At 40.4% G+C, this 27139-nt stretch overlaps 1 protein-coding gene across 3 annotated transcripts in view; it reads left to right on the top strand.

The window, feature by feature from the left end:
- The window catches only part of fhip1b (FHF complex subunit HOOK interacting protein 1B), a 33450-nt gene that overhangs the window by 1596 nt on the left and 4715 nt on the right, over positions 1 to 27139 (top strand). Inside the window, exons 2-13 of one of the 3 annotated variants that reach the window (XM_086220843.1) lie at positions 7455 to 7935; positions 9086 to 9490; positions 11118 to 11348; positions 15212 to 15457; positions 15815 to 15982; positions 16976 to 17055; positions 17570 to 17739; positions 17970 to 19352; positions 20217 to 20395; positions 20707 to 20869; positions 21959 to 22272; positions 22828 to 27136. In XM_086220843.1, the coding sequence (XP_086076969.1) occupies positions 7807 to 7935; positions 9086 to 9490; positions 11118 to 11348; positions 15212 to 15457; positions 15815 to 15982; positions 16976 to 17055; positions 17570 to 17739; positions 17970 to 19352; positions 20217 to 20395; positions 20707 to 20869; positions 21959 to 22269 (3465 nt within the window). In that variant the 5' untranslated portion in view covers positions 7455 to 7806 and the 3' untranslated portion in view covers positions 22270 to 22272; positions 22828 to 27136. Of the gene's footprint in view, positions 1 to 7454; positions 7936 to 9085; positions 9491 to 11117; positions 11349 to 15211; positions 15458 to 15814; positions 15983 to 16975; positions 17056 to 17569; positions 17740 to 17969; positions 19353 to 20216; positions 20396 to 20706; positions 20870 to 21958; positions 27137 to 27139 lie in introns of those variants that run through there. The other 2 variants (XM_086220844.1, XM_086220842.1) reach the window with 2 other exon arrangements.

Consider the following 27139-nt stretch of genomic DNA (forward strand, 5'->3'; position numbering starts at 1 on the left):
GGATAACCCATGAGAATCCTTGGATTTTTGTAGAGATCTGTACCAAAGATAGAAGAACAAAGTGTTGTACAGACATTTCCGCAGCGCCACAATTTTCAATTAAGATTTTGTCCTGCTGTTTCACTTTTAATTACTTGTGCAGCCCCGTAGAGTTTTAGTGCAAATGTTGTTTTTTTTAAATTTTGTGTTTGTCTTTAATTCTCAGTAGTTTTCTTAGTATTGGTAGAAATATTTCATTGATGGTTGGAGGATTGAGGTCTCTGAGCGGCCTTCTAGTTCTGATATGGACTGTGCCATATAAATTAAAGAACAAAAATAGCTTTTGATAACAATATGAACACATGGATGTGACTCAGCTTCAATAGAGTTGTCAACAAGTTGTGCATCAGAAAATTCTGATCCACTCACTATTTTAGGCATTTCTCATTAATTTAATCATCCCTGTCAAATATTCTCTTGTTTGATGTCAGATGTGAGGATTGCAGGCAAGTGACATGAATATTTGGGTTAAATTGTTATTTCGCAACATTTTATAGCAAACAGTCTCTTTTTTTAGAATAGGAAATAGCAGTTTTGTGTAAAAAAAAAATGCATTTAACTTTTTAGGTCGAATAACATTTGAAATCACTTGTGACATTTTACAATGCTGCCTCATTCACACTCACTCACTCACACACACACACACACACACACACACACACACACACACTGATGGTGACTGCCATGCAAAGATGCAAAGAGACAGCGTATTCTCTATTAAAAGTTAGGGGTTCAGTGTCTTTTTTTTTTTGTCAAGCCTCAACTGCTGAGAGCAGAATACGATTAAAAGTGACTCAACAAAGTAGGGCTCGGAAATGAAATTTTATTTTGAATTACCGTTCAGCATTAGGTGTGTTCATAATTAACCATTTCACCTTTGACCGTTAATGCAATTAATACTAGTTTCAGTGGTTGAAAAACATCAATCTCTAATAACTGCCTCCTCAGGCTGGCCATTATAGTTGGTTACATCACTGCATTACTTCTTTGTGACTCCAGAATGCAGAGCGACCAACCACATTTATCTTGAGGCTAATGGCGCAAACTAAAAGCCACAGTTCAAAAACGTACCTTTTCTTCCTGGAAGCATTACACGTTTAAGAATAAGAATAATAGGGCTATATTGTCAAGGAATTAAAAGCATGCAATAGCTGAAGTTTATTATTATCATTGCAACCACAAATGTCATTACTGGCAGTGTTTCAAAAGTTCCAGCAAAACCTTCATTAGGATAACTAAATATTTAAACAATGACTACTTATGGTGTGTTGACCAATCAGATGCTCAAAATTGCTCTCGTGCCAAAGACCAGTTTTACCCCAGATTTGAAATGCAAAGTAGGCGATGGAGGAGAGGTTGCCAGATCTTCTGGATTTTCGCTGCAGACGCAGTGGTGATTGTTTGTGGTTTAGTAGCCAACACGGTACAGAGACAAAAGTAGAAATGTGGAAGAGAGAATGTGCAGACACCTCTTCTGTCACACCTGTGAACACCTGGGCAGTTCCCACATTGAGGATTTATGGCTGTATTGACAGTTTAAAGAGGTCAGTTAACTTTTCAAAAGCAACTTTTCTCCTCTTTTAGTGCGTCATGTCTACTGTGGAACATCTAACACCATGAAAGACTAACAGTCAAGACGAGGTCTGCTCTGTTGTTTGATCAAAGACCTTGGACAAACTGTCTTGCCTTTAGGAAGGCAACCTCCCTGCACTGGAATCTGCTATTGAACTTTGAACTCATTTTATTGGTGTTGCTCAAGTGTGTGCGAAAATAAAACTCATTCTGTTTGTGGTAAACTTAATGCTGATCCTGCTTGTCAGGATCTGGATGTTTGGGTTTGAATACTGAGGGAAATAGGCTGACATTCCTTGAAGGTAATTGCGTTAATTGTGAATCATATTTTACCAGAGTCTTGGTGAGCTCTTTGTTCCTTTGCTGTAGATTTATCTGTTTTAGCTGCTTTTACCCTTTTCTTCTTTTGATGAATATGGATTGTTGTTCATCTAAAGAAATGTTTGGATGTAGTCAACACCAAATAACAGAGCAGTAACTGGGACTCACTTCTTGAGGGATGTTGAATTCGTTGTTGATCTTACCTGTCCTGGTCTTTGAAGGATTGTAATTCTTAAATGAGAAACTCAAAAAATAATCATTTGCAGGCTCATTAAATCGTAAGTCTGGGACTTGTGTCTGACCCAAGTCATGTGACTTCAGTCAGCTTCATGTGACCACAAATGATAAAATGCACATGTAACGTGGTGGCTTCCATGTTAAACACTGCAGCAATACCTACAGAATATCCTCAGAGCACCAGGCACAATTTGGGCAGATCTCATCTAGATATGGTAGTCCTACTTTGAAAAATATGATTTAATTTGGGTTGAGATGGTTACCTAAGTTTTCATATGGTTACATTTGTTTAAAAAAATCAAAAATTGATTTATGGTTTATTTGAGTGGAACAGATACAATATTTATGTACAAGCTGAAAACTGCTGTCTGATGCATCTGTGTGATGCATCATGTGAATGCTAATTTGCAACAGTCGTCCATAGAAGGGGTCCAGCTGGACTAACACAATAATTCATATTTTTCTTAAACATCATGTTGTACTGATTGTGGAAGTGAGCTAAACAACCTATTGAACTGTGCTGGACTGACCACAGTGGGACCCAAGGCCTCATGAATGATCTTTGTTAACTTTGTGAGAATGAAAGCAAACATAATAGATATATTTCAAAGTACATAAAGCAAAGCCTTTAACATCAGAGCAATACTTTAACTGTTTTTTTTGTGTTTCGTGTTTTGTTTTTCGCTGTAGCTGTAGCCACTGTAGAAAAATATGTAGCTGGATCTTTCTGCATTCTGGAATGACATAGAAATCATATTCATGAACTCAACACACCTATTTGAGACCACTACAAAAGCAAAATACACTATTTTGTTGAAGTTGAGCGAACTACATCACAGTTAAGGCAGGGTTCTTCTGGAAATACTTGTATCTTGAATAGGGCCAACCGATCTATCGGCTGGTCGGTTAAATCGGCCGATTATAGCCCGTTTGAGAATAATCGGCAATCGGCCTAAACTGGCCAATAATCGCTGATTTATTTCAGAAATAAAATGCGGGGAATAAGACATGGTTTCATTTTGAAAGGAAAGGGCTTGTGAATATTTTAATTTCGTTCTTATAATTCTTGCCCCACACTACCTTATTCTTTTGCAGTTGTTTGTTTTTATTGTTTGTTTCAAAGATGTAAGATGAGCAAAAGAGTTGTACGTTAACTTTATTGTTTGCACTTTATTTTTAAAAACAAAACAAAAACACCACCACCACCAATGGTGCCTTGACTTTCAGTAGGGGCTTGTGAATATTTTAGTTTAGTTCTTATAATTCTTGCCCCACACAAAATACCTCATTCTTTTGCGGTTGTTTTTTTCATTGTTGGTTTTCAAAGATGTGAGATGATGAACAAAATAGTTGAATGTTAGAATTACTGTTTTGCACATTATTATTGTTATTATTATTATTATTTTAAAAAGCTAATGGTTCATTGTTCAAAAATCGATATTGGTGGGGCCTTAATCTTGAATGAAGAAAATCTTGTTATGACTGATGTGTAGTGCACTGATCCTGATACATTATCGACAGACATAATTTCCTTGCCAGTTTTGGTTCTCTTGTGTTCTGTAGTTTCCCTCCATAAGCAGTTTCAGTGGACTCCTGTGGACTCTCAGAGTTCAAAAAACAAAACATGAAAATGATCAAACCAAACTCTTGCAGGATAACCCACTTGTGTTCAGATGGTCTCAAATAATCCTCAATGTAATGGCAGATGTTTGGAGATGAGGGGAGGTGACAGAGGTCAAAGTAGTGCATTAATCTCTGACGTTAAAAAAAATTGCAACCACATGGGGTGTAAAGTAGGGGCGCGGAAAAAAATGGATTTGGTGACCCACCCAATATAATATAATTTTTTTTTAACTCCTAATATCGTGTTGTTTTTTTGTTTTTTGTTTTTTTTAGGAAAATTCATGTATTAAACGCATGGTAAATACTGTACCACTTCCTCAACTCCCCTCCAGTAGATGGCGTCAAAGAGCCACTTTGCTGTGTGGTGCAGCATTATTTCTGTTGTAGAGGCAGTCAGAGTGGCAGAAGTGGACTGACTCAAATCCCAAACAACATGACAAACAAAATAACAAGACCTCCACAGTACAAAACCAATGGCGCTATCTGCAAGCTTTGCCTCACTCCCGTGAAATATTATGGGAACATGACTAACTTACGAGCTCACCTAGCAAGACATCATGCTGAGGTGTTAGCAGAGAAACAGCCGAAGACGCGTATCGGCAAACCAAACTACACTGGGTAACTGACTGAAAGGAAAACACAGTGTTACACACTGCCATCATAAAATAAATTGCACCAAATTTCTTTTCACTGAAACTACTGTAGATGTCTCAAAGTAACCATGACAACATACTGACAGCATTGTAACCACAGTAAGTGAGAACTTTATGGATAAAGTACCCTGAATTACTGACAATGCACAAAAATAAGAAATAATTTCTCTTATATTTTCTTTTTCCTTTTTTCAGTGAAAATGAGCAAAACCACTACTAAATAATAGTTTGTTTCGAAGCAAATAGTTTTGCCTCAATTTGTCCTCTGAATGATCTGTCTCATCTGATGAACGTATACAGCAACTTGATATTTCATCTCTACTTTTGATTTTGATATTAACTGGGTAGAATATCGCAATATATTATGACACCATGAAATACTGTGATGAGATCATAACATGACCCAAGTATTGTGATATGCATGGTACTGCAAGTTCCTTGCCAAAACTCAACCCTGGTGTGACGCGGTTCATTCTTGGAAGAATAGTGTCTAAATTCCATTTATTATTAGAGAAAATTGTTTTGTTGATTACATAACAATCCGCTTCCAATAACAGTAACCTTGTTACTAAAATGCAAAACAGAGGGAGAGCATCTCCTGTCTGTTAGATGAATCACAGTAATGGTCAAATAAAGGATGTTGGGAAGTGGAGTATTCATGTGTCAGCTGTACTTTGGTTTTGTCCATGCTGTATTTCAGTATTCTCCTGTATGTCTTCACGATGAGGTGGTGGGTGTTTTCCAAACTGAAGTAAGCTTTCATGGCCTACATTGCTTCCTCAGTTTAATGGGGCTGCTGCCTCTTGTATCATTACTCCATTGCAATAATAGGCCACACTGAATATTTATGAAGCATTATTGTCAACAGACTCAGCCTTGACCACTTTCATTCGCTAATATTCTCAGATTACTTTCATCTGTTCTCAAGAGGTTTAGGCAGTCACATTTTTTCTTTCTACTTAAAGCCTGCGCTTGTTTGATACAGATTGTTGGAGGTGCCTCAGATGAAGTCTCTTCTAATGTATGTCCTTTTCTGATGCCTGCAATTTGTGATGAATTCTGGTGTTTTCATCATTTTATTCTTCTCCTTTGTCTCCAACCATAAAAAAAACACTATTTGGAAGACAGAAACTGTCATGGTTACGCTTCCATAAATTCACTTTGCCTGAAGAGATCATGTAACATTTTACTTGGACGTACTTGTTTGTCATGAGTTTGTGAATGACTTGAAGCCATCTGACTGCTCCAGTTACTCATCTTTAAAGTGGGATGAGACTTGATGACTCCTCACAAAGCCATTGTTCTTTCTGTCACTGTCATCACACTATAATTTGAAAGGTCATAGACCTCAGCTGAAATACGTGCGCTGATAGTTTATCTTTTGGTGTTGAATGTACTTTGCGCACAGCTCCATTGAAAATAATTCATTTTTGCACACAGAAAATGCAAGCCTAAATGGTGCCTGGTAATGAATATTTTTATTTTTGTCCAAAAGAATAAACATTGCTGTCAAAAATGGCCCATCTGCCAGTATTATAGAAATACATTGTATGTTTTTCCAAATTTGGCACACAGCATGCCTGTCAATTCTCAAGCACCCGTTCCTCTTATACCCTTCCTGAGATTCATATTTGGCATTGGACCCTTCTAAATCCTGCTTTCAGCTTTAATTATTAATTTAGTAAAATTTATCACTAAAGGAGCACAGGCAGCAGTGTTGAGTGGTGGTGAATGCATGAATTAGATAGAATGCTTAAATAGAAGTGCACTTGGCGATAACAGACCTCCAGCAAGATCCATTAAATGACACTGAGAAATAACTGAAAAATGTCTTTATTTTGTTCAAGATACCTTGTTTGACATTTGATTAAATGAGACCATTAGCAATGTCATCATTGGGGAGACGGGGGGAGAGGCAGGACTCCAGCTGATTACTCAAAGTAGTACATGATGAAACTATTAGTTTAAGCACTAGCCATGACAGCTGTCATAGCAGAATGCTTTTATTATAATCAGTCAGAGCTACTGCACTGATATGGGAGCTGTGCAGTAGATCTGTATTTAGCATTGTGGTTAAACTGAACTATGTAAAAACGAGCCGTGTTTAAAAAATACAAGCAGCAGTGTAGTGTGGGCTCTTTTATCTGCAGCCACTAATATAGACAATCAGATGTATTGAATCTATGATTCTGCAGTTAAAACAGTCACATACGGAGCAGCTTATAATGTCAGAGAAATACTCATTATGAGTAGGTGCAAAAACCTTCAAAATTCCTCAGTGTTACATGGACAGAGTCTTTGGTAACATGTCGCCTCATGTTCATTCTTGGTGTATAGTAAGGGTGATGGCTACTTCCACTTTTTATGTGACGTTACCCACTCCAGCCTCTGAACATTTCATATTGTAAATTATCAGATACGATTTTTTTGTATCTGCCACTTTATTCAGATCTGCTCTTCCAAAAAAAAATTTTGACCAATTTCAACTTTTGTGAAAATTTACATTCTTGAAGTCTATGTTTGAGTATGCAACTTATATTTGATACATTTTCAATGATAGGTTTTACCTATGGTCAGTTAAGAAGTTAACTTGAAATACACACCCAGGATAGATAGACAAGCTGCTTTGTGAAGGACTACATTGTTACCCTGGTAACAGTTATTGTTGGGGCTGATTCTGAATGAATGTGTGTTTTGGTAGCATTGACTTACACGATGATGCATTGTGTGGTTCGACACCTTTTTCAGCTCTCAGGTATTTAAACATATAGTTTATTTTTGAGTCAATCACAGAACGGTTTGTCCAGTGTTCCAAATGTCTCACTGTTTCATGGCATTTTTTTAACCATACACACCCCCCCCCCCATTTTGTATAAAACTCTGAGAAATGTAAGCTTTGAAAAATGTCCATCTAATATTCTGAGATGAGTTAATTAAGTTTGATTATTTTTTTGCTAAATGAAAATGTTGATGTTTATGCCGTGTTTTTCTTGTTTTGTTTTTCTTTAGAGTACCTGTCCAGACTGGCTATGGAGTGGTGTTGGCTTCAGACTGGATGACAGGGTCTACAGGGAGGACAGGGTTAAACAGTTTCTAAAGCAGCAGTGGGCTTCTCCTTAACCTGCACTGACTGGCAGTGACAGTATAACTGCAGCTGACCGCCTTCCCCTCCTCCTCTCTGTTAGAATTTTCTTCCCCTCCCCATTTCTCCTCCTCCTCACCTGCCCCCATCTTCCTTTTTCCTACATCTCTCTTTTTTGATTTATTTGTTCCTTTTTATTGCACTTGGACATTTTGGTTGCACTCCTCCTCTTGTCTTTGAGTTCTCGTGACCTTTGACCTGCCTCCCACTGGGTCCATCATGAGCTGGCTGAGCCGGTTGAATCCGCGGGGTCCTGGGAGTCGAGCTGGCAGGAGCACTGCCCCCTCCAGCCCCTGCACTGCTGATCCGGAGACCTGCCTCATGGTGTTTGAGAACCACTGGAGACAGGTGAGCCAGAGTTACCTCTTTTCTCCTGTATTAAGATGAAATTACATATTTTGTTGGAAGAATGACACTTTTGTTTCAGGCCTGGATGAGTCAGAAGTGTCACAGCAGAGATTTGGAGATACAACAGTTCAGCCATACCTGGCTTTGCCATAAAAGTACGGTTGAATTTTATGTATGACGTATTTTGGGGTTGCAGCTCATCTGGACTGATGTGTTGATGCAGAAAACATAATGATTTATTTTTATTTAGCGCTATAATCCAGAATAAATAGGGATGTTTTATTGTTTTGGTTGTAGTGAACTTGTGTGTTGAGCTGAAAGTAAATAGTTCAGTCTTTGCTTTAGTGAATGATTATCTCTCTAGACATCTACAGTACATTGGATGTTCACACATTCAGTTAGCTATGCCAGAGTCAGTCAATCAGTCTACTTCCAAATGAGTGACTGGCTGATGTCCAGTAGGGCTGTAGTTTCAGTCATAGATTTTATGAAGACATAAGAGAAAATAAAACTAGAACAAATGTGTGTAAAATGTATGGGTGAACAAACCTGAATGTCTCTTGTGAAACCTTTGCCAATTTGGCTCCAAGCAACATTGTTTTACCACACTTGAAGCTGCTACAACGACACTAATGTCTTATCTGGCCACAAATGAGCACAGTCATCACTGCAGTTGTCACGCTGCGTACAAACCCGCAGTAAATGTTACGAAACCCTGGTGTGTTTGTCAGTTTGTTATTCTTTGGGTAATTGCTTGTTAGTAAGTATAAACAGTTAAACTTTGTTTTCGAGTTCAGTCGATGAAATCATAGTAGTAATGATTTTTGTGGTCCAGTGTGAAGATATAGCCATCACAGCAGAGGGAGAAATATACAGAGATTGAATGCACACTGTATGTGCATTTACTCACCATAAACTAAACAGGGAACCAGATATATGACCTTAACCACTGCTCACTGTAGGATCTGTAATCCCCTCTGTTGGGTGTGTGAGTTTGGGTTTGCACAGAATTCAAGAACGGTTGATAACATAATTGGAATGAAAAGAAAAAACTGTAGGAGTTGCTGATAGATGTTTAAACTCACCGTAAAGCCAGCCAGCTTTAAGAGTTATCTTAAAACTAGAAGACAATCCTCTGTTGCCTTTTCAGGTCGCCCGGGTCTTGGAACAGCATGAGCCATCATCATCCAGCGATGACCTGACAGCAGTGAGGAATCACACTGACCAGATGTTGTGCCTGCTGGCAGAGGAGCGGCCTACTGAAGTTTTTGAAGGCAGCCCTAACTTACCACCCATGGGTCCTATACTGGAGCTGGTGGTCACTGAGAATATTCTGGAGTGCTTGGTTCAATGGCATCTGTGCCGCGGCCTGGACCCAGACAGCCAGGGGGCACTACTCAAGCTATTTGAGATGCTCATTGGCCAGTCCCAGCAGCCCCTGCTGCAGCACACGGCCATCCTCCATCCCCTACTGAGGCTGCTGGGAGTGTGCGCTGACCCAGAACTTGGTTGTCCTTCAGCTTTGGAAAACAGCCTGGTACTGCTGCTCAACCAGGTACAATCTCATAGTCTAGTACCGTGGCTCCATCTATAATGTGAAGATATTCTGAAACTGACTCAAACCTTGAGTCACAAGTCTGTAAATACAAGACTAAATGAGCTGTTTCCCTGTATGACCAGATTCTATGTAAATGAGGGGATTTCACGTGCAGTAAAAAATAAAAATACCTTCAAGGTAGCAAACCAAGAATGTGAATGGTTCTAGTTCTAATCCAGGCTCTTTGACTCTGGAATAATTAACTAACATTAACCTATATTTTATTATGAATTGCTAAGGCATTTTCTAAGTTCAATAAAGGTTTAATTAGCATATTTTTTATTTGTTTGTTTGTAATGGTAAATGACCTCATGCAGCCACGAGTGTACACATTTACCTACAAGAGCAATCACTTGTCAGTGAATTTTGGCGTCCTTTATTTTTCAACCTCTTATGAAAAGGAATAAGAAGGTTTAGGAAAACACCATCATGTCCCATTATCAGTACAAAATGACCCAGATGAGAAAGGTTAGATGTTGTCCAAAATGATAACCAAGGAGTTTCCCTCTCACAATTCAGATCTTAAGATCCTAAGGACACAGTTCTTCAACCAAACAAAGATACCTGGGGAATTTTGTATTTGGGAACCTCTCACTTTGTATTAATGAGCATTCAAAGAGCCAAAACAAATGGTCAAGATGGTAATCAAGAAAATCTGCTCCGTTTCTGCTGTCAGGATAGAGAAAATTTAGGAGAAGATGACAGTCAGTGGAATTTTGTTGATAAACAGAATTGACAGTTGGGTAACAATAAATAGCCAGTCTGAGGGCTAACATTACCAGTACTGATCATTTTTTGTTTATCGTCATTGTCATAAAACTTGAATTCGGTGAAACTTTGGTTTTGGAACATCCATCCATCCATCCATTTTCTACTGCTTATCCTGTTAAGGGTTGGGGGGGGGGGGGGCTGGAGCCTATTCCAGCAGCCTTCGGGCGAGACGCGTTGCAGGCTCTTAAAACATTTTTTAGATACTGCACATGAGAGAATTAAAGGGCAGGACATTGCCAGATATTCCCAAATACACTCAAATAGATAGTTCAATGGGGTGTGGTGCTTCCGCTTATTCCTGTTAAGGGTCGCGGGGGGGCTGGAGCCTATCCCAGCTGCTACGGGAGAGAGGTGGGGTTCACACAGGAGAGGTCGCCAGTCCATTGCAGGGCCAACACATAGAGACAAACAACCATTCACTCTCACAGCCACGCCTACGGTCAATTTATAGTATCAATCAGCCTCGTCCCCTCTTGATGTCTTTGGACTGTGGGAGGAAGCTGGAGTACCAGAGAGAACCCAACAGGAACAGGGAGAACATGGAGACTCACACAGAAAGATCCTGTGCCTGAGCCGGGAGTCGAACCCGGAACCTTCTTGCTGTGAGGCGACAGTGCTGACCACTGCACCACTGTGCCACCGGTTTTGGAACAAATACCTTAAAATTAGATTCTATTGTGAATTTATAAGTATCAAATATTAACATTTTGAAAGGCATCCTATTAGCATTAGATTGTAAGAATGTTAGCATGCTGATATTGGCCCTTAGCTTAGCCTCTGTAATCATGCTGTTTTGATTCTAAATCTTCCCCAGATCTGCGTGTCCATGGCCCGGCAGCCGGTCGTCCTAGAGATGTTGTTCCGGGCAGCACCAGCCCAGCAAGGCTCCACCAATCTTCTGATCTTCTCCCTCCTTGTCCCATTCATCCACCGGGATGGAGCCATTGGACAGCAGGCTAGGGATGCACTGCTGCTGGTCATGGCTGCCTCCGCTAGTAATGAAGCTGTGGCACATTACATCTCTGAGAACTCCTACTTCTGCCCGGTGAGTGATGGTGCTCATGAAATGTTTGCAAAACGCTTGGCAGTTTTAACAGCTGTGTTTCTCAATATCTTCACCTTCATTTGGTCTGTTTTCAGTGATGGAAAATGTAGTTTCCATGTGAATGAAAGGCCATCTTTGACACACACACACACACACACACACACACACACACACACACACACACACACACAAAAAAATTCATATCCTTGATTCCTGTGACCAAAATGACCATGGTTTAGTTGAAATGTGCAGACTGTTCAAACAGCACTGATACATATGCATAAATATTTTCACAAAATTGTAACAAATGCAAAAAATTTGCAGGTGTAGGTGAAAAAACACAATATGATGAAGAGCACTGGGTTACATGCCATCTTGGTTCACTTCTTCTGAGATTGTGTGCAAGGACACAAGTGTCGAGCAAGAGCCTGAATCCCGAACTCCTTCTGATTGTGTGTGTGTGTGTGTGTGTGTGTGTGTGTGTGTGTGTGTGTGTGTGTGTGTGTGTGTGTGTGGTGTGGTGATTGGGGGGGTCAAGTGCTTGAGTGGTTGGTACTCGAGAAAAGTGCAATATAAATGCCGTCTTTTTACCATTTTTGCACTTTTTAATTTGCTTGAACTATACAATACTCGTGAAAGCCAATTGTTGCCCCCTTCTTTCTGCAGACATGTTGACCATCAGTTGAATTTCCCTCAGCACTCGCACAGACAGTGGTCCATTCAAATCTAATTTAGACCAGAAGTATGTCAAATGTGTAATAGATTGATAAAAATGGGAAGAAAGTGTTTTTACACTGAAGCTGTCAGTGTGTGTATAAACACTGTGGGACAAGAGCCATCTGTTGGATGGTTGAGTCTTGAAAATGAAGGGTGGGAAACAAAGGCTGTCACATAAAATTTGAGAATATCTGATGTGCAAATTCCCTGCAGAAGGCTGAAAGATCTTTGGAGCACTGTCACTGACCTTCATCCATCTTTTCATAAGCTTACACTGCATGCTGCATCTGTGTAACCACACTTGGAATGCGATTGAAGTCAATGCTTTGTTTGAAATGGGTTGAGAACAACTGTTTGAAATTACAGAAACTATCAGTGTTTTCATAATCAATTGATTGTTTCCAATATTCATTAAGATAAAAGGACTAGCATTATTTGGTTCTCAGATGTGAGGATATAGAGTTTGTCTCAGTTTTGAGTCATTGTGAAACAACTCTATCACGCTTTTAGGCTTTATGTGGAATAAAGGTTGTTCTTTGGGCTCAGATTATCAACCAAGTATGATAGAGGTGTGAAATTGCATTGTTTCATTGTCTCATAACTTTTTAGGAGCTGAAGGATGTGGAAACATGATCAGTATAGTAACTGACAATTTATTAAATAAAGGCGCATGTGTTTGACTGTAAGTTGCTGGCGAAAGCTAAATGCATCAGTGATAATGGAGGGGAAGGACATGACTGTGGCAACGCATTCATCTTTATCTACTTCCTGTCAGTCGTGTCTCACCGTTGAAGACTTCCTGTAAACATTAAGATTAAGATGCTGCTGACTGTTGCTGTGAAAGCAACGGCCGTGAGAAGTGTTGATCCAATTTAAAAACAACAACAACAAAAAACAAAACTTGGATTTGCCTCAACATCATTTGTTTAAACAGCCAAATAATCTGTGTGTAAATTTGTTAAATATTTGAAAATGGTGAAAAATAATCTGGAGTTTGTCTGATCTGAAGACCTGTGTTACGTGTGAAAGTATTATTGCAGTTATTTTACATTTTTGAAGATATATTGTCTGATTAACATTTACACATGGATGGATTGTTTTACAGAAATATTTCGGAGATAAATTTATCTCCATAACTGAGCTGTGCGTGTTGTGGGGATAAGTTTTTTGTCTTTGATGAAAATGTTACATTAATGTGGATGCGTCAGTCATTGTGTGTATGATATTCATTTAAAATGTTTAAATCAATGCTTTTGGTTTACCAAAACTCTTTTGAATTGCAGAGCTGTGATAGAATGTTATAAGTTAGGTTAATATGATGCTGCATTCGAGAATTACAAAACTATGAAACAGCCTTTCAACATAATAGTGTGTGCAGAGCGTAAGCTGCTTGGCAAAGACGCTAGCAAAAATGAACAATTATGAAATGTCATCTCTCTGAAAACTTTGTATTCATTTCAACACAGTATGACATTGTATTTGTGATTTTCTGTATTTTTCTTGCTCTTGCAAGCAATTTTCATTAATCTTGTGCCATTATCTCTACATATCGATTTTTCTGTAGTTTTCGTTTTATATTCTTACAATGCCAAAAAATTGCATTTAATGGTCCACAGTCCTTCTCTGTTTCACACACAAAGGTGCTTACACCTGTTCGTAGAGTTCCACTGTCTATGAGCAGTTCATCCTTCCTTCCCCTTTACTTTTGGACACCAATAGATCAACAACTACGGTACGGGTAATATTAGTCTTGATGCTGAAGCTTTCTGAATCACACCTGTACATGATTGGAGAGCACAAACCAGTCTACATCTGTGCAGTGGCTCATTTCTGCTCCACGTGCACTAACAATGTCCTGTGAGCACAGCCAGTGACCAGTGAGAAAGAGTGTGTGTGACTACAATGACCTTCCTGCGGACAATTCCTTTGGATGATTAAGGTCCATAAATAAGGCAAAGGAAGAATATGTAACATTATTTGCCTGTATTGTTGTAGTTTTTCCCAGCTGCCACTGGGTGTTGGTAAGGAGCTGGTTCATTTTGAATTGAATATCTGAAGTGTCTCAGCATCAGAGGCTGCATGAGGACAGTTCTCTTCCCTGCCAGTCACTGGATGATGTGTGTATCTGTATAGCATGGTCTAATGCTCTCGTCAGTCTTATCTGCTTCTCTGCTTGTGCATGCTGCTTTTTTGAAGGGCTGCCTCAGCTATTTTCTGCTCTTCCTCTTTTTAGCTGCTTCAATATGACCTACTTGCTAACTACAGGGCCCAGTGGAGGTGGCACTGAGTACCAAATGCACCTCTCTCACAGCATCACAATTTTCTGTCAGTGCCTTTTTCCTCATACACTTTCACCTTGTAATGAGTTTAATTCAACGGTGTGGATGTAACATTACTGTCCCTCTTGGTGCAAGGCAAGCAGTGGACAAAGGAGCATCTGCAGAATCTGTCGTTATCTCAAATATTTCCAAGGACTATGCAATATATCAGATACTGTATAGGTCATCTCATATCCTGATGAACCTGATAATTTTCTGCGAATTCAGGGAATTGTTTCAAATCGCAGAATGGTAGGACTTATTTCTTATTATATTTCAAATATTATTCTCAATTAATATTTCCTCACCATATAAATCACGACCATATCTTTGCTAATGTAAGCAGCAACGGCACCTGTTATCATGTATCTTTATCATATTTTGTTCTGCAGACAAAAGCCACCTGCAACATCTGAGTCTGGGCTTTCAAGACTCTTAATACTGTTTGATGTGGTTCTTGCTTTAGGGTGTTAGAGAGTTTAGCTGTGTTTGAATTTGTTGTGGCGACAATTCTGCGCTACGTACATATGCATATGAATATGTATATGAATGTACAGTATGTATGTATACACACACACACACACACACACACACACATATATATTATTTCAACATTTGTCATCGTCAGTTTTATCATGGGTGGTCTGAAAGGGTTGAACTCAAGACAACAGAACTGGAGAGATGGTGTTTGTTCTTATTCAACACACTCAAAACTCGCACTTACCTTCTACAGTGTGCCCAACTTACAACTATTAGATAGGTTATCCATATCCTCCAGAATTGTTGAGGATCAGTTGTCTGACCTGACTTGTCTCTGTATCTGCTCAGGTGTTGGCCACTGGCCTCAGTGCCCTCTATTCCTCTCTGCCGAGGAAGATTGAGGTGCGAGGTGACGACTGGCACGCCCTGCGACGGGAGGATTGGATGGGTGTCTCGTCACTTGTGCTGTTCATGAATTCGTTGGAGTTCTGCAATGCTGTGGTGCAGGTCGCTCATCCCCTGGTCCGCTCCCAACTTCTGGACTACCTCCACAATGGTTTCCTTGTACCCGTCATTGGCCCTGCCCTTCATAAGGTAGGAAAAGGATGAACGGCATGTTTGTCCTCACACAGGGTCACTTGTAAGCGTCAGAGATGTATATGTTTAAAGCAGTATGTTATGGCTTCTCTTGAGTATCTGAAAACATTTTTGTGAAACATGGCACTTCGAAGGAAAGGAATTTGGCAGAAGAGTAGGAGGAACGGTGTGCTTACAGATTTTGTCTTCTATCGGTAACTTGGTCTTACAATTTCACAGTTTTGAAGAAAATGACTGCATGTTTTCAAATTTATCTTTTGTAGATTTGTCAATGCCTTTGTCAAATAACCGGTTTTATTTTTGTGTGTGTGTGTGTGTGTGTGTGTGTGTGCGCGCGCGCCTGCGTTTTAATAGTCTTCAGTGGACGAGATGATTGCCAGCACAGCATACTTAGACCTTTTCCTGCGCAGTGTGACTGAGACGTCCCTCCTCAAGACCTTTCTGCGCTTCATCCTCTTACATCGTCTTGACAATGATTCCATCCTGGACACGCTTCTTACACGCATTAGCAGCAATTCAAGGGTGTGTATATCTTTGTGTGTGTGTGTGTGTGTGTGTGTGTGTGAGTGTGAGTGATACAGCCTCAAGGCCCTCATCTTAACCCAGTTGTGTGAACTGTGAGTGCAGTGGGTTGATGGAGATTGCAGCAGAATACATTTTTACAAAAAACACCACTGAGTCAAGCTGCAATGTCCTTTCTTTATGAAAGGGGATCTAAGAATGACTGCTGTGAGAGAATGTATGTTGCACAGTCAAGTCATTTACTCATTCGGTTTTTACATTAACTTAGGATGTGCAAGAGAGAAGATAAGTTTTGTTAACATTTGGCTTAAATATTTTCCTTGCCCTTAGTCAAGGCCATCTCTGTAAAACCTAGAAAGAATAACAACTTCCATTTCACCAAATAGGAAGCTTTAAATCAAATTTCACTTTTGAAGAAATGATAAAATACTTGGTTAAATTATGATCCAGTACAAACATGGATCTCATTGTAACAGGACCAGTTAGCAGATCCAAACAACTGCAAGGCATTATCACGAGTTGGACTTAATCCCAGATTGGGATGATCCATCCATCCATGTTCTATAACGTTTATCTGTTAAGGGTCACGGGGGTGGCGGCCTGTCCCACCTGACATTAGGCGAAAGGTGCAGTTCACCCTGGGCAGGTTGCCAGTCCGTCACAGGGGCAATAAGGGGCTCAGTATCTTGCCCAAAGATACTTTGACATGGTCACCGGGGGAAGTGAGGATTGAACCAGCGAACCTTTCAGTTGCGAAGTTGGGATCGATGGCTTGTTAGAAATGTGTGTGTTGTTGATCGATGCATATGATACTAAAGCTGCAGTTTGGGACTTTTAGACAGAAAACAGATGTATAACATGAGAACTGACACATTAACATTTAAACACATACAATTTTTACATGAAAATAATTATTTGGCGTTATCCACAGTGAAATGCTGCTGGTATACATTATCAGTTTACTCTGATCTGTTTCTCTGCTGTGTGCTGCAGCTTTGCATGGTATCACTGAGCCTCTTCAGGACTCTTCTCTCCCTGAACTGTGAAGACATCATGCTCCAGCTCATTCTCAGGTATGTCTACACATCAGGGCATCCTTCCTACAGGTTCTGTTTTTTTTGACCTACCGGTAGTATTGGTTTTTAATCTTATATCTTGTAGATCTGAGAAATGTTTTGCCATTGCCACTTTCATTGAAGTTTAACCAATCTGTAAGAGAATGAAGGGTCTCATAGTCATTGACAGCGTTAGTGGTCGTGATACAGTGTTAGTGTTTTAGAGCTGTAACCTTTGTAAAAAAGAGTTTTGTTGACCTCTCTTCCATTCTAGTGTCTGTGCTTAGACGTCATGAAATGTCATCAAGGTGAAATCGGAAATGTCCCCATTTCACTTTTTTTTCTTTTTACAAACATAGGATGCATGTCCTGTGTCACTGACTGACTAATATCTAACTGATATTTGGTAGAATTTTGGATAAGTTTCAAGTCTTCAAGACAAGAACAAGAGCTCACTGCCTCTCCTCACGTTTCCTCTCCCTCTCTCCCCCTATGCGTGTGTGCGTGCATGTGTCTATGTGTTTGGTATTAGGTATCTGCTCCCCTGTACCCATGTAATGCTGAGTCAGCGCCGTGCCATTAAGGAGACTGACATGTATGGAAAGTCAGCAGATAAGTTCCTGTCGCTGATCCCAGAGTGTTGTCGTTTGAGTGCAGCGCCCTCTGCTGAGAGGGACGAGGACACTGCATTCTGGGGCAAAGGTGAACCAAATCTGTCTATAATGAATATTTGGCATTCGTAGTTGTGCTTGTAAATTGACTTTTGGGCATTTAATTTGTAATTAAAAGAAAAGATTAGGGTTTTCCTCTGTATTTTAGTTTTTTCACCTTTTTCTTTGACCTGCCGAGTCCTCATTGGGAATAATAAATAAATATGATTACTCAACAGTGTCACGAGAAATTTACTGCTTCTTTGTATTGTTTGCCTGCAGTGCTGAATAGCCCTACCACAGAGTCTCCAGCCCCACCCAGGCCAAGCACACCGTCCCGCTTAGCCTTCTTTATTCGCCAACAGAGTAGTGGTGGTGGGCCGGGGGGTCCCTCCACCCCCACCAACATGGAGCCACTGCAACCTGGTCCTCCCAGTTCTCACCCTCTGTCCCCTGAAAGCCCTATGCACCAGCAGCAGGCCCATGCTGAATGTCTGGAATGGGACTCAGGTTACCTGGAATATCTCAAAGATGCCCGGCGGGGCATTGAGCTATGCTCCTGGGCTTGTCGTAACTGGTCAGCACCCTATGATGGAGATAACCCCTCCTCAAACACAGCGCCTTCACCCCCACCTCCTCCTACGTCCAACCCTTCCTTGGCCATGTTCCCTGAGCACTTCTCTTTCACACAGGGGGGATGTGGAAGCACTCCTCCTGGCCAAAAGAGGGCAGCCATTGTGGCAGCAGCACGGTCTGAGTGGAGCAGCTCAGAGCGGGATAGTGGAGAGTGGGATGTTACCATTGGCAAGAACAACTGCATCAGCCTCACACCACGCTCTAAGAAACGCAGCCTGCAGAGAGAGGAAATTCTGCCAAAACCCGTGCCTCCTCTCGTCCCTTCCTCTCTATCTTCAGCTGCCCCTTTATCAACTTCCCTTCCAGCCTCTTCTCCAGCTCCTCACATTCCAGCCTCTGCCATCACTGTTAGTTACCAGGCCATGTACAACGGAACGATGGGGCCAGGTGATGAGTGCTCAGACTCTCGGGATAGAGAACTGGAGGTTAAGAAAGTCAAGAGAGACTTGGGAGAGAACCAGTATTTGGATGAAAATGCAAATCAAAATGGATCCATCGTCACATGCTCATCCCAAAGCTGCACTGCTCTCTCACAGTCAATATTTAGCAACAGCAACATGAATGACGATAAACCTCTTTGCCCCACCCAGATTCCATCTCAGAGCGCCATCACCCAGCCAAGTATGAATGCCAAACCGCTGACCACTGAAACCTCAAACCTGCACAGTGAACCCTCAGATCTTCCAGAGGCCAACCAGTCTGTAGAGAGTCTCATTGAGGAGCTGCTGGAACAAGCCCCAGGAGATCCACAGCTCTCTGGAGACTCCAATGGCCAAGGCATCAGCATTGAAGCCTTCACACAGGAGTTGAGAGAGCTGGAGGACCGGGTGAAGGAGCGCTGTAGAGCAGCCTGTCAACTGGAGGAAACTGCCAGAGAGCCACTGACCACTGAGCAGCAGGAGGAGGAACAACCGCTGCCCTCAGTCTCAGAACCAAAGCTCCCAGGCGACATCAAGAGAGACTCTTCTGTTGTGGGCATCTGTAGTCCTGCCAGACCTCTAAATCAGCCTGCATCTCAGCCGTACACAGGTAGGAGCCACAAAGCTGAAGCAATTGAAGGGCAGCATGAAAAATGTGATGACTGTAAGGTTTTGATCTGTGCTGACTTGCAGAGGCTGAAGTCATCGTTAAGAGGCATGTTTATATGATTTTAGAAGTGTGCACTGCCTGCTCTCAGCTGTTGTGACATGTATCGAAGCTCAAAACCCGAATCAGAATACTTTATTCATCCCCAAAGGAAATTCTGTTTGTTTGTTTTTTCCCCAACACAAACTGCAGAGAGATTCTGAGCCAGTCTAATACAGTTAGATTCTGATGCAGTTGTGGTTGTATAGTCTCCATATCATGACACTGGAGTAAGGTCAATAAATGAGAAACGAAAAAAAAAAAGAGAGAGAATTTGGGTCAGACTTGGTTTTGTATCTCTATGTCTGATTAAGTAATTAATCTTTATACCCCTTCCAGTCTTATCAGAAAGACATCTGTCTAAGAGGCGCTTTGAACGTGTCAAAGATTCTGTTTTTCAACATAAAAGAAAGCCTTTGTTCTAGCCTGATACAGATAAAATAAATTAATCGATTAGCGGTCGTGAAATTGCACCTAGGGGAAGTTCAAAATGGGCAGTAGAAATGATGTTCTTTTATCATGCTAGTATATGGAAGAAGAGAAGAATATAAGCTCCTTGCTCAAAATCACATCAATAATCTAGCCATCACTAATATTCACCCCAAGACGGGACAATTGTCCTCTGTAATCAATCACTCCATTTGACTTCAGCCCCCACTTATCCATTTTCTAAGGCCTCCATGCCATTGATCTCCTTCCAATCCTGTTCATGTACTGCCAAGATTAATTTTTTTCCTTCCAGTGACTCATCTGTCTTTCTCTCTCCAGGTCCATTCATGGTGGTTCTGTTCACTAAACTGGAAAACATGCTCCAGAACTCCTTGTACGTCAACATCCTGCTTACAGGCATTGTGGCTCAGCTGGCCTGCTACCCTCAGCCCCTCCTACGCTCCTTCCTGCTCAACACCAACATGGTCTTCCAGCCCAGCGTCAAGTCTCTGATCCAGGTACACTGCAACCTCCACAACCTGTGATTCGGTGACTAAGGAAATCCCTCTGATTAAAGTGTTAAACAGGTGTTTAGTTCAGTGTGGGAAAAAAATTATTTCTGTTTGTGTCATTAAAGTAATGACATATTCCTGTTTTTAGCTGAAGCTGTGCTCTTCAGCCCACCTCGCTTCTGTGTTAGCCTCTGCTCCAATAGCATCAATCCCACTATTTATTTATTTCTTGTAGTTCAGCCACTTATGGAAGTTTGTTGATTCATTCCAAGTTAAACCCTTTTCAGTTAAATTACTCTGAATTTTGTTCTCATCAGGTTTTAGGTTCTGTGAAGAACCGTATAGAGGCGTTTGCAGCCTCTCATGAAGATTTCCCGGCCATGCTGAGGAAAGCCCAGCAGTACCTGGTGGCTCGAGGGAAAGTGGACTGGAGTGACTTACCTGCAGCTGTACCCACCCTGCGGCGCTCTGACTCTCTAGGTGAGCGGAGGAACAGGAGAAATCTTTATTTAGAGCATGGATAATGGTTGGGTTCTACCTTATTATGACTTTAATGTTGATCAGTTCAAGGGAACCTTTTCTTTTTAATATGCTCTTGTTTAGAACTAACGAAACAACATTTATTCCTGCATCTAATATGGGTTTTTAAAATACTGTAGCAAAGGTTGAACAGTCGAGATACATCTTCAATGATTATGAATCAATAACAAGGTAAAAGTGACAAATTAAAATTATTGAATAAATTGAATTATTGGACAGCTTCTGCTCCTATGGATGTCCTTGTCAGCATCTATGGGGATCAACTGTACAGGTTGTAGCTTCAAACATGTTTGCAATCAGTTTCTTTACATGTTTTTTTTTAAACCTGTCCTGTTCAGCAGCTGAGGCAAGCAGCATCAATGTTCCTGGTGCCTTGTTGTACTGAAGCAGTTTTATTCTGCATAGGAGGAATCTGATAAACTCCTCCTATCGCCATTTATGTTTAACTTTATTAGGAATGGTGTTGGTTCATTGATGAAGCTACCGGACTGAGGACAGGAGTGGATAGAGAGAGAGAGAGAACAGGGACAGGACAGCGAAGACGGGGGGGGAGACAAAACAACAACAACAACAACAACAGCAGAAAACAACAACAATAAAAAACACAAAACAAACAAACAAAAACAAACAAAGAAAAAGTAACAGCAACAAAAGTAAAAGAAAGGAAAAAAAACATTGGTTGCAGAATTTCCGGTGCAGGCTTACCATTTGGTTTAATATAATTTTAAGATAAATGTCTGAGTGTGTGTTTATGGGTCAGTTGTGCGCCCCATGCGTGTATGTGTGTATACGCATGCGTATGTGTATGTGTGTGCTACGGTTTGTCTTGGATGCAGTTTCTTTACATGTTTACATCATCAATAGAGCAGCTGTACTTAAATTTTGATTGACACCTCAACTGAGCCAAGAGGAGCCTCTTGGCTGGTCTCCTTTGAATGCTTAGAAAAATCTATGTGGAGTATTTTGTTCCAAGATAATGTTACCTTGGCACTTGACTCCATGATAACTTCCAATGTTCTCTTGTCCCAGTGAAGAGTCGTAAGCCATCACTCGGCGACCTGATCCTTCGTCACACCAACAGCCCAACACGGGCGAGAAACGCTGCGCAGTTGGCCCTGGCACATGTACGAGTGGGTGGCCAATCCTTGCACAGTGCTTTGTTCCGGGGCAGCGCTGGTGGTGGGGCATCTGGTCTGGAGAAGCAAGCCGAGGCACTGCGGGTCAAGAATGCTGTCTACTGTGCTGTTATCTTCTGCGAGTTCCTTAAGGAGCTAGCAGCACTGGCTCAGGAGCACGCTGTCACGTTGCCCTTCCCTCACAGCCAGGAGGCAGAGGAATAGACGGTAAACACTAATGCCTCATTTCTGCTCTGAACTGTCATCTGTTTTTAGGCCAAACGCAGAGTTATATAGTATTCTCCAATTATGTGAGAACAGGCTGAAGCACTAAGACTTTGTGATTGTGACTTTGTGATGTGATTGTCTGTTATGAAACAGGCATAAACAAGTTAAATTGTTGGCATTTTTGTACCAAAATCATTATAGGACACCTATCGGACTGGAAGGATTTTAGTCATCTGCAAAGTTATATGATAATGTCCATATCATGTATTATATTTACATTCTATATGCAGAAAAATCTCAGTAGATAGCTTGGGATCCAGTACGTACACTTACCATATCATGGTATAAAATGACAAAGTAAAGCAACAGATAAAAGTAATAGGTGCACACTTCGGTGCTAGTTTGACTTTTAAGTTGAAAGGGAAATTTCAGTGGGCGCAGTGGAGAAAAGAGTTTTATCCTCAATGACAAACACCAAAATCCAAGTGCAGGCTAGTCGTGATGCAGTCAGGTTTTGGCATCTCTCTGATGAAAGTTAATCTGCTTTTATCACAGGGCTTTTCATCCTCTATCAAGAACTTGCTAGTAGGGAATGACAAGAGACAGATAAGTGCAAGTTTTATTCTCCGAGGGTGTCTTACTGTAGAGTCCTAGTCATCCATGAGTGAGATGAAAACTGGAAAAGAGTGGGAGAATGCTGCTGTCACTCCTGTAAATCAACATAACCATAAACGTACTGGAAAACCATTTTGGGTTAACTCATGCCATTTTGTAAACATTTATGTTTTGAACATCCTTTGCAGTTACACTGTGTACGAGACATATCAGGACATGGGGGAGCAAGTGTCTTTTGATGTGTACATTTATTTTCAGAGTGGTTTTCTTTCCAAAAGGTGAGGCTCAGTTCACCCGTTGCCATAAAAGAGGCTGTCAGCTGATTTACTGTTGATTCCCTCTCCAAGTTTGTGAAGGGGTGGAAGTTGGGAAGCTTGGGATTTTATTTGTTTCTATTTTTTTGGGGGGGGGGGGGGGGCAAAGATTTGGAAACTTTCCAAGGGAAATATATGTAAATGTATAATATTAATAAATATATATTTTAGGCAGAATTAATTGGAATGAATTTGAACATGTGGCAGTTACAGTAAATATATGTGAAGAAATGGGAATCAACAATTTAACAGCGATTTGCACACTACTGCAGGGCTTTTGAGGCCGTATTCCTGTATATCACCCCCCAGGCAAGTTTTGATATTTGGCTGCTGTCCAATGAAAGATTCCATTTGTGTTCAATTCACAAATAGATGGAGCCAAAATTCAATTTTTGAAATGGCACTAAGTAAATAGTTACTTTAAGTTACCTACGATTTTTGTTCTTTTTTTACCCTTATTTCCCATATTTTCCTGTTTATTCCCATGGGAAGTTTTCAACTATGAATAAGGCAGGAATTTTTACAAGCCTCCTTCTGTATGTCATTTTTGAAACAATACAAAGCCTGTAAGAGGGAAGACAAGGCGGGAGCTCTGGGCATCATGTAAGACTGACAGTTGAAACGTGTCCTCATGAGGCATTGTCCGACTTGTCTTTATTCTTGTCTTTGTTGTTAAGCTGCATCTCCATTTTGAAATGGTCCTTTTTTTGTTTTCCTTCCCCGGCCTTACAATTTAGTTTCATTTCGATGCGACAGACCACACAACTGTACGTCTTTGACCTTAACATGCTGCTATTTTTTAACCCAACCACTAGTTTTGGATGTAATAACTCCCATCTCTTCATCTGGTTGTTGGTACCAAGCATAAAAGTGTGTTTGAAGATGTGGGTAAGTTGCTGTGTTTGACATTTAATTTATTTTCATGTCTGAGGTTGAATGAAGTTGCAGCCACTCAGTGTTAAAAGCTTTTGCTAAGACAAACTATTCACTTCCTTCCTGTGTTCCCCTGTGTTTTCCCTAAGCACCCTTTTGAAGCCTTGAATCAGTGTGTGATAATGGTTGGCTTTGTATGAAAGTAGTACTTTATTGCTGGTATGTAGATTTATTAACAGGTTCTATTGGTAACTCCCCAGGAAACTATCACATAAATAGGACGTTACACACCAGTTAAATAAGGAGCACCAGGTATTTACTGATGACTGTGTGGGAAAAGTATGATGGAACATTTTGTGAAAGGTTTTGCACGTCCTAGCTGTTCTCTCTGGACCCCTCACAGTAGAGAAACTGCCCGCCATCCTCTACATGAGTCTGTCACTCAAGACTTTGACTAAACATGTCATATTCCTTTGTGTCAAAGCCACAGCCACGGTGGTCCTCTTTGTAAATGTTGTATTCCCTCATCACTTCACTCACTTTTCTATGGAATTTATAGACACGTTTTGTAACCCCCCAGTTTTTCAAGAGCCATTTAGATATATTCTGCATGCCAGTTAAGAGACGGTTTATGATGATATGTTGTGTAGGTAAGTTTTATTCGGCTTTGCAGTAGTGGCAAGCTCAGACCTAGCTTCCATGCAGTAGCATTTAGTGGTTAGCTGATGGCAGCAGTAAGGACGTTTCACACCGAATGTTCACACTTTGCTAATTAAATCAGTAGATAAATCTGTATTTTCCCGACTGCCATCCGTCCATCCATCTGCTCACCCGGTCCTCTGTGCAGCCATGCATTCAGTACGAAGCAACACCTCTTGTTGATTTTTATTTTTTACTTTCTTGCACGGAGAAAGGGGGTGTTGTGTTCTTGTATTGTAAACTAGGATCACTAGTGCTTTTGAAATTAAATTTCCAACCTCTCATGTCATGGTCGTTCCTTGTAATTGAGCAGTCCAGTACATCAGTTGCGTGTATTGCTAGGATACTTTCATCACCAAAGACAGTCTCTGACTAAACCAGAACTTCCCAGTGTCTTGCTGAAGTGATCATGTATACAATTTCTACACTGGAATAGACCTTTTTGTTGTTTAACTCTTTTTTTTTTTTTTTAATGTTGAAAATGCAATAGAGAGGGTGCCAACATCAGATTTGATATACTGAAAAACTCGATCTTGTATTTGGCTTTTTAACTGTTCCAGTTAATACTGGTACTTTACTGTATAGTGAAGTCAAAACACTCCTTCCAAATATTTTAATGTTGAGTTTAGTCCCCTGCCACGGGAGCATCATGCCAACAAAATGATGTAACCAATGGTCAGACCTGCCAAACTCAAATGAAGGCAAGGTGTGTTGTTATGACGCAGTCCTGATTACAAGAAGGAGCTTCTTAGTCACTCAGAGGTGCAGAATGTGTATTGTTGGCATCGGCCCTTAGCCACAAAATCTTACAGATTTGGGGTTTGGGTCTTGTAAACCCAATTATTAGGGCCTGAGCCTGAAGGTACTTCAGGCGAAGACCCTATTATTTTTGCTCGTTTTTGAATAATTTTTTAAAAACAACAATTACGTGTATTGTCAGTTGCAGTAACTTAGATAAAAGGTAATGAAGCGGAGGTTTGACAGACCTAATCAAGGCTTCATGTTTTCTCTGATTGCTTGTCACACCTAATGCCCCAGAATGCAAGGCAAGCGCCATGACTACTCAGTGGAACCGTGTAGAGGGGTGACATTTTCAAAGTGCACCACGTTGATGATCTATTAAATACACGTTTGTGAAAGAAAATCTTGGTCATACCAAGCGGCTCTGTTGACTGCAAAAGTGAATGCAGACAAGTCTCACCCTGCGGTTCCTCTAGTAGCAACTTGACAGTGGTGGTAAATAATCTACTTGGAGGAGAAAACCAATTTCTTAAAACTCCCTGAAATCAAATTGAACTGATTTAGGCCTAAGAACATTGTAGGACTGCTTCTGTTCTGCGTTGGTGTGGCTCCACCCTGTTTGCTCTATTAAATCGTGATCTGTAACGGATGAAAATGGCAGCCAGCAGAAAACCTAAGCTAATTTTCAGTGATGGTTAAACACTACAATTTGTCCACAAGCAAATGTGCACAGTGTATTCAAAGTGTTTTTGACTGTAAAAAAGAGGAATATTTTTCACTTCCTGTTGGGATTTGCTTTTTGCAGGTGATTTCTTTAAACATTGTGTTCATTTTGTGCCATGTTTTGATGTTGATTTTTCATGGATTGATTTAGTGCTTATCACAGGATGTACAGTTTGTACAGTATCTTGTTTTCTTTTGTTCTTTTTCTCGGAAAAGCTTTGATTTTTTTTCTCCCCTGTGATCTATGCAATACATGCTCTGGTATCGCCCCTTTTACACTGAGGAGACAATGTGGACTGATTTTACTGTGTAAATACTGTACAAAAAAAATCAATGAGGGAAAATGCGTAAGTATGTTAAATAGCCAGGATAGAATGGAAAACATGCTAAAATAATGTTATGATGAATGTTGTCAGAAATATTTTTCTATATTTTGAAATCAGTAGGTAAAACAGGACAAAATACTGTGTGGGGGAGATCTGTCAGAAGAACACTAAAGGGAATGTTTTTATTAATTTATAAATTTTTTTGCTTAGCAATATCACATTTGTCTTGGTGTCTTTTCTTTGTCGTCTTGTGACTGTGAACTGAAACATCAATCTGATGTCATCATCCTCTCCCTTGTACGAGGAAGGAGTGGAGGAGAAAATATCACGAATTGTGTAATTTATTGAGTCTTTTCATAGGCGCGACACATTTTCATATATATATGTATATATATGTGTATATTTATATATGTATATATGCTTGTATATATGTATATATATGTACATATGTATATGTGTGTGTATATATTTATGTTTATGTGTACATGTCCTGCTGAAATATATGTCCTCGTATATTATCCATATAGCAAGAAGTGCAATATTTGTGTTTTAATCCCATTCTACATGAAACACTGG

The sequence above is a fragment of the Aulostomus chinensis genome, chromosome 12, assembly GCF_037954235.1.
Source record: "Aulostomus chinensis isolate RoL2024-O1b breed Wild chromosome 12, RoL_Achi_v1.0, whole genome shotgun sequence".
Taxonomy (NCBI): Eukaryota; Metazoa; Chordata; class Actinopteri; order Syngnathiformes; family Aulostomidae; genus Aulostomus; species Aulostomus chinensis.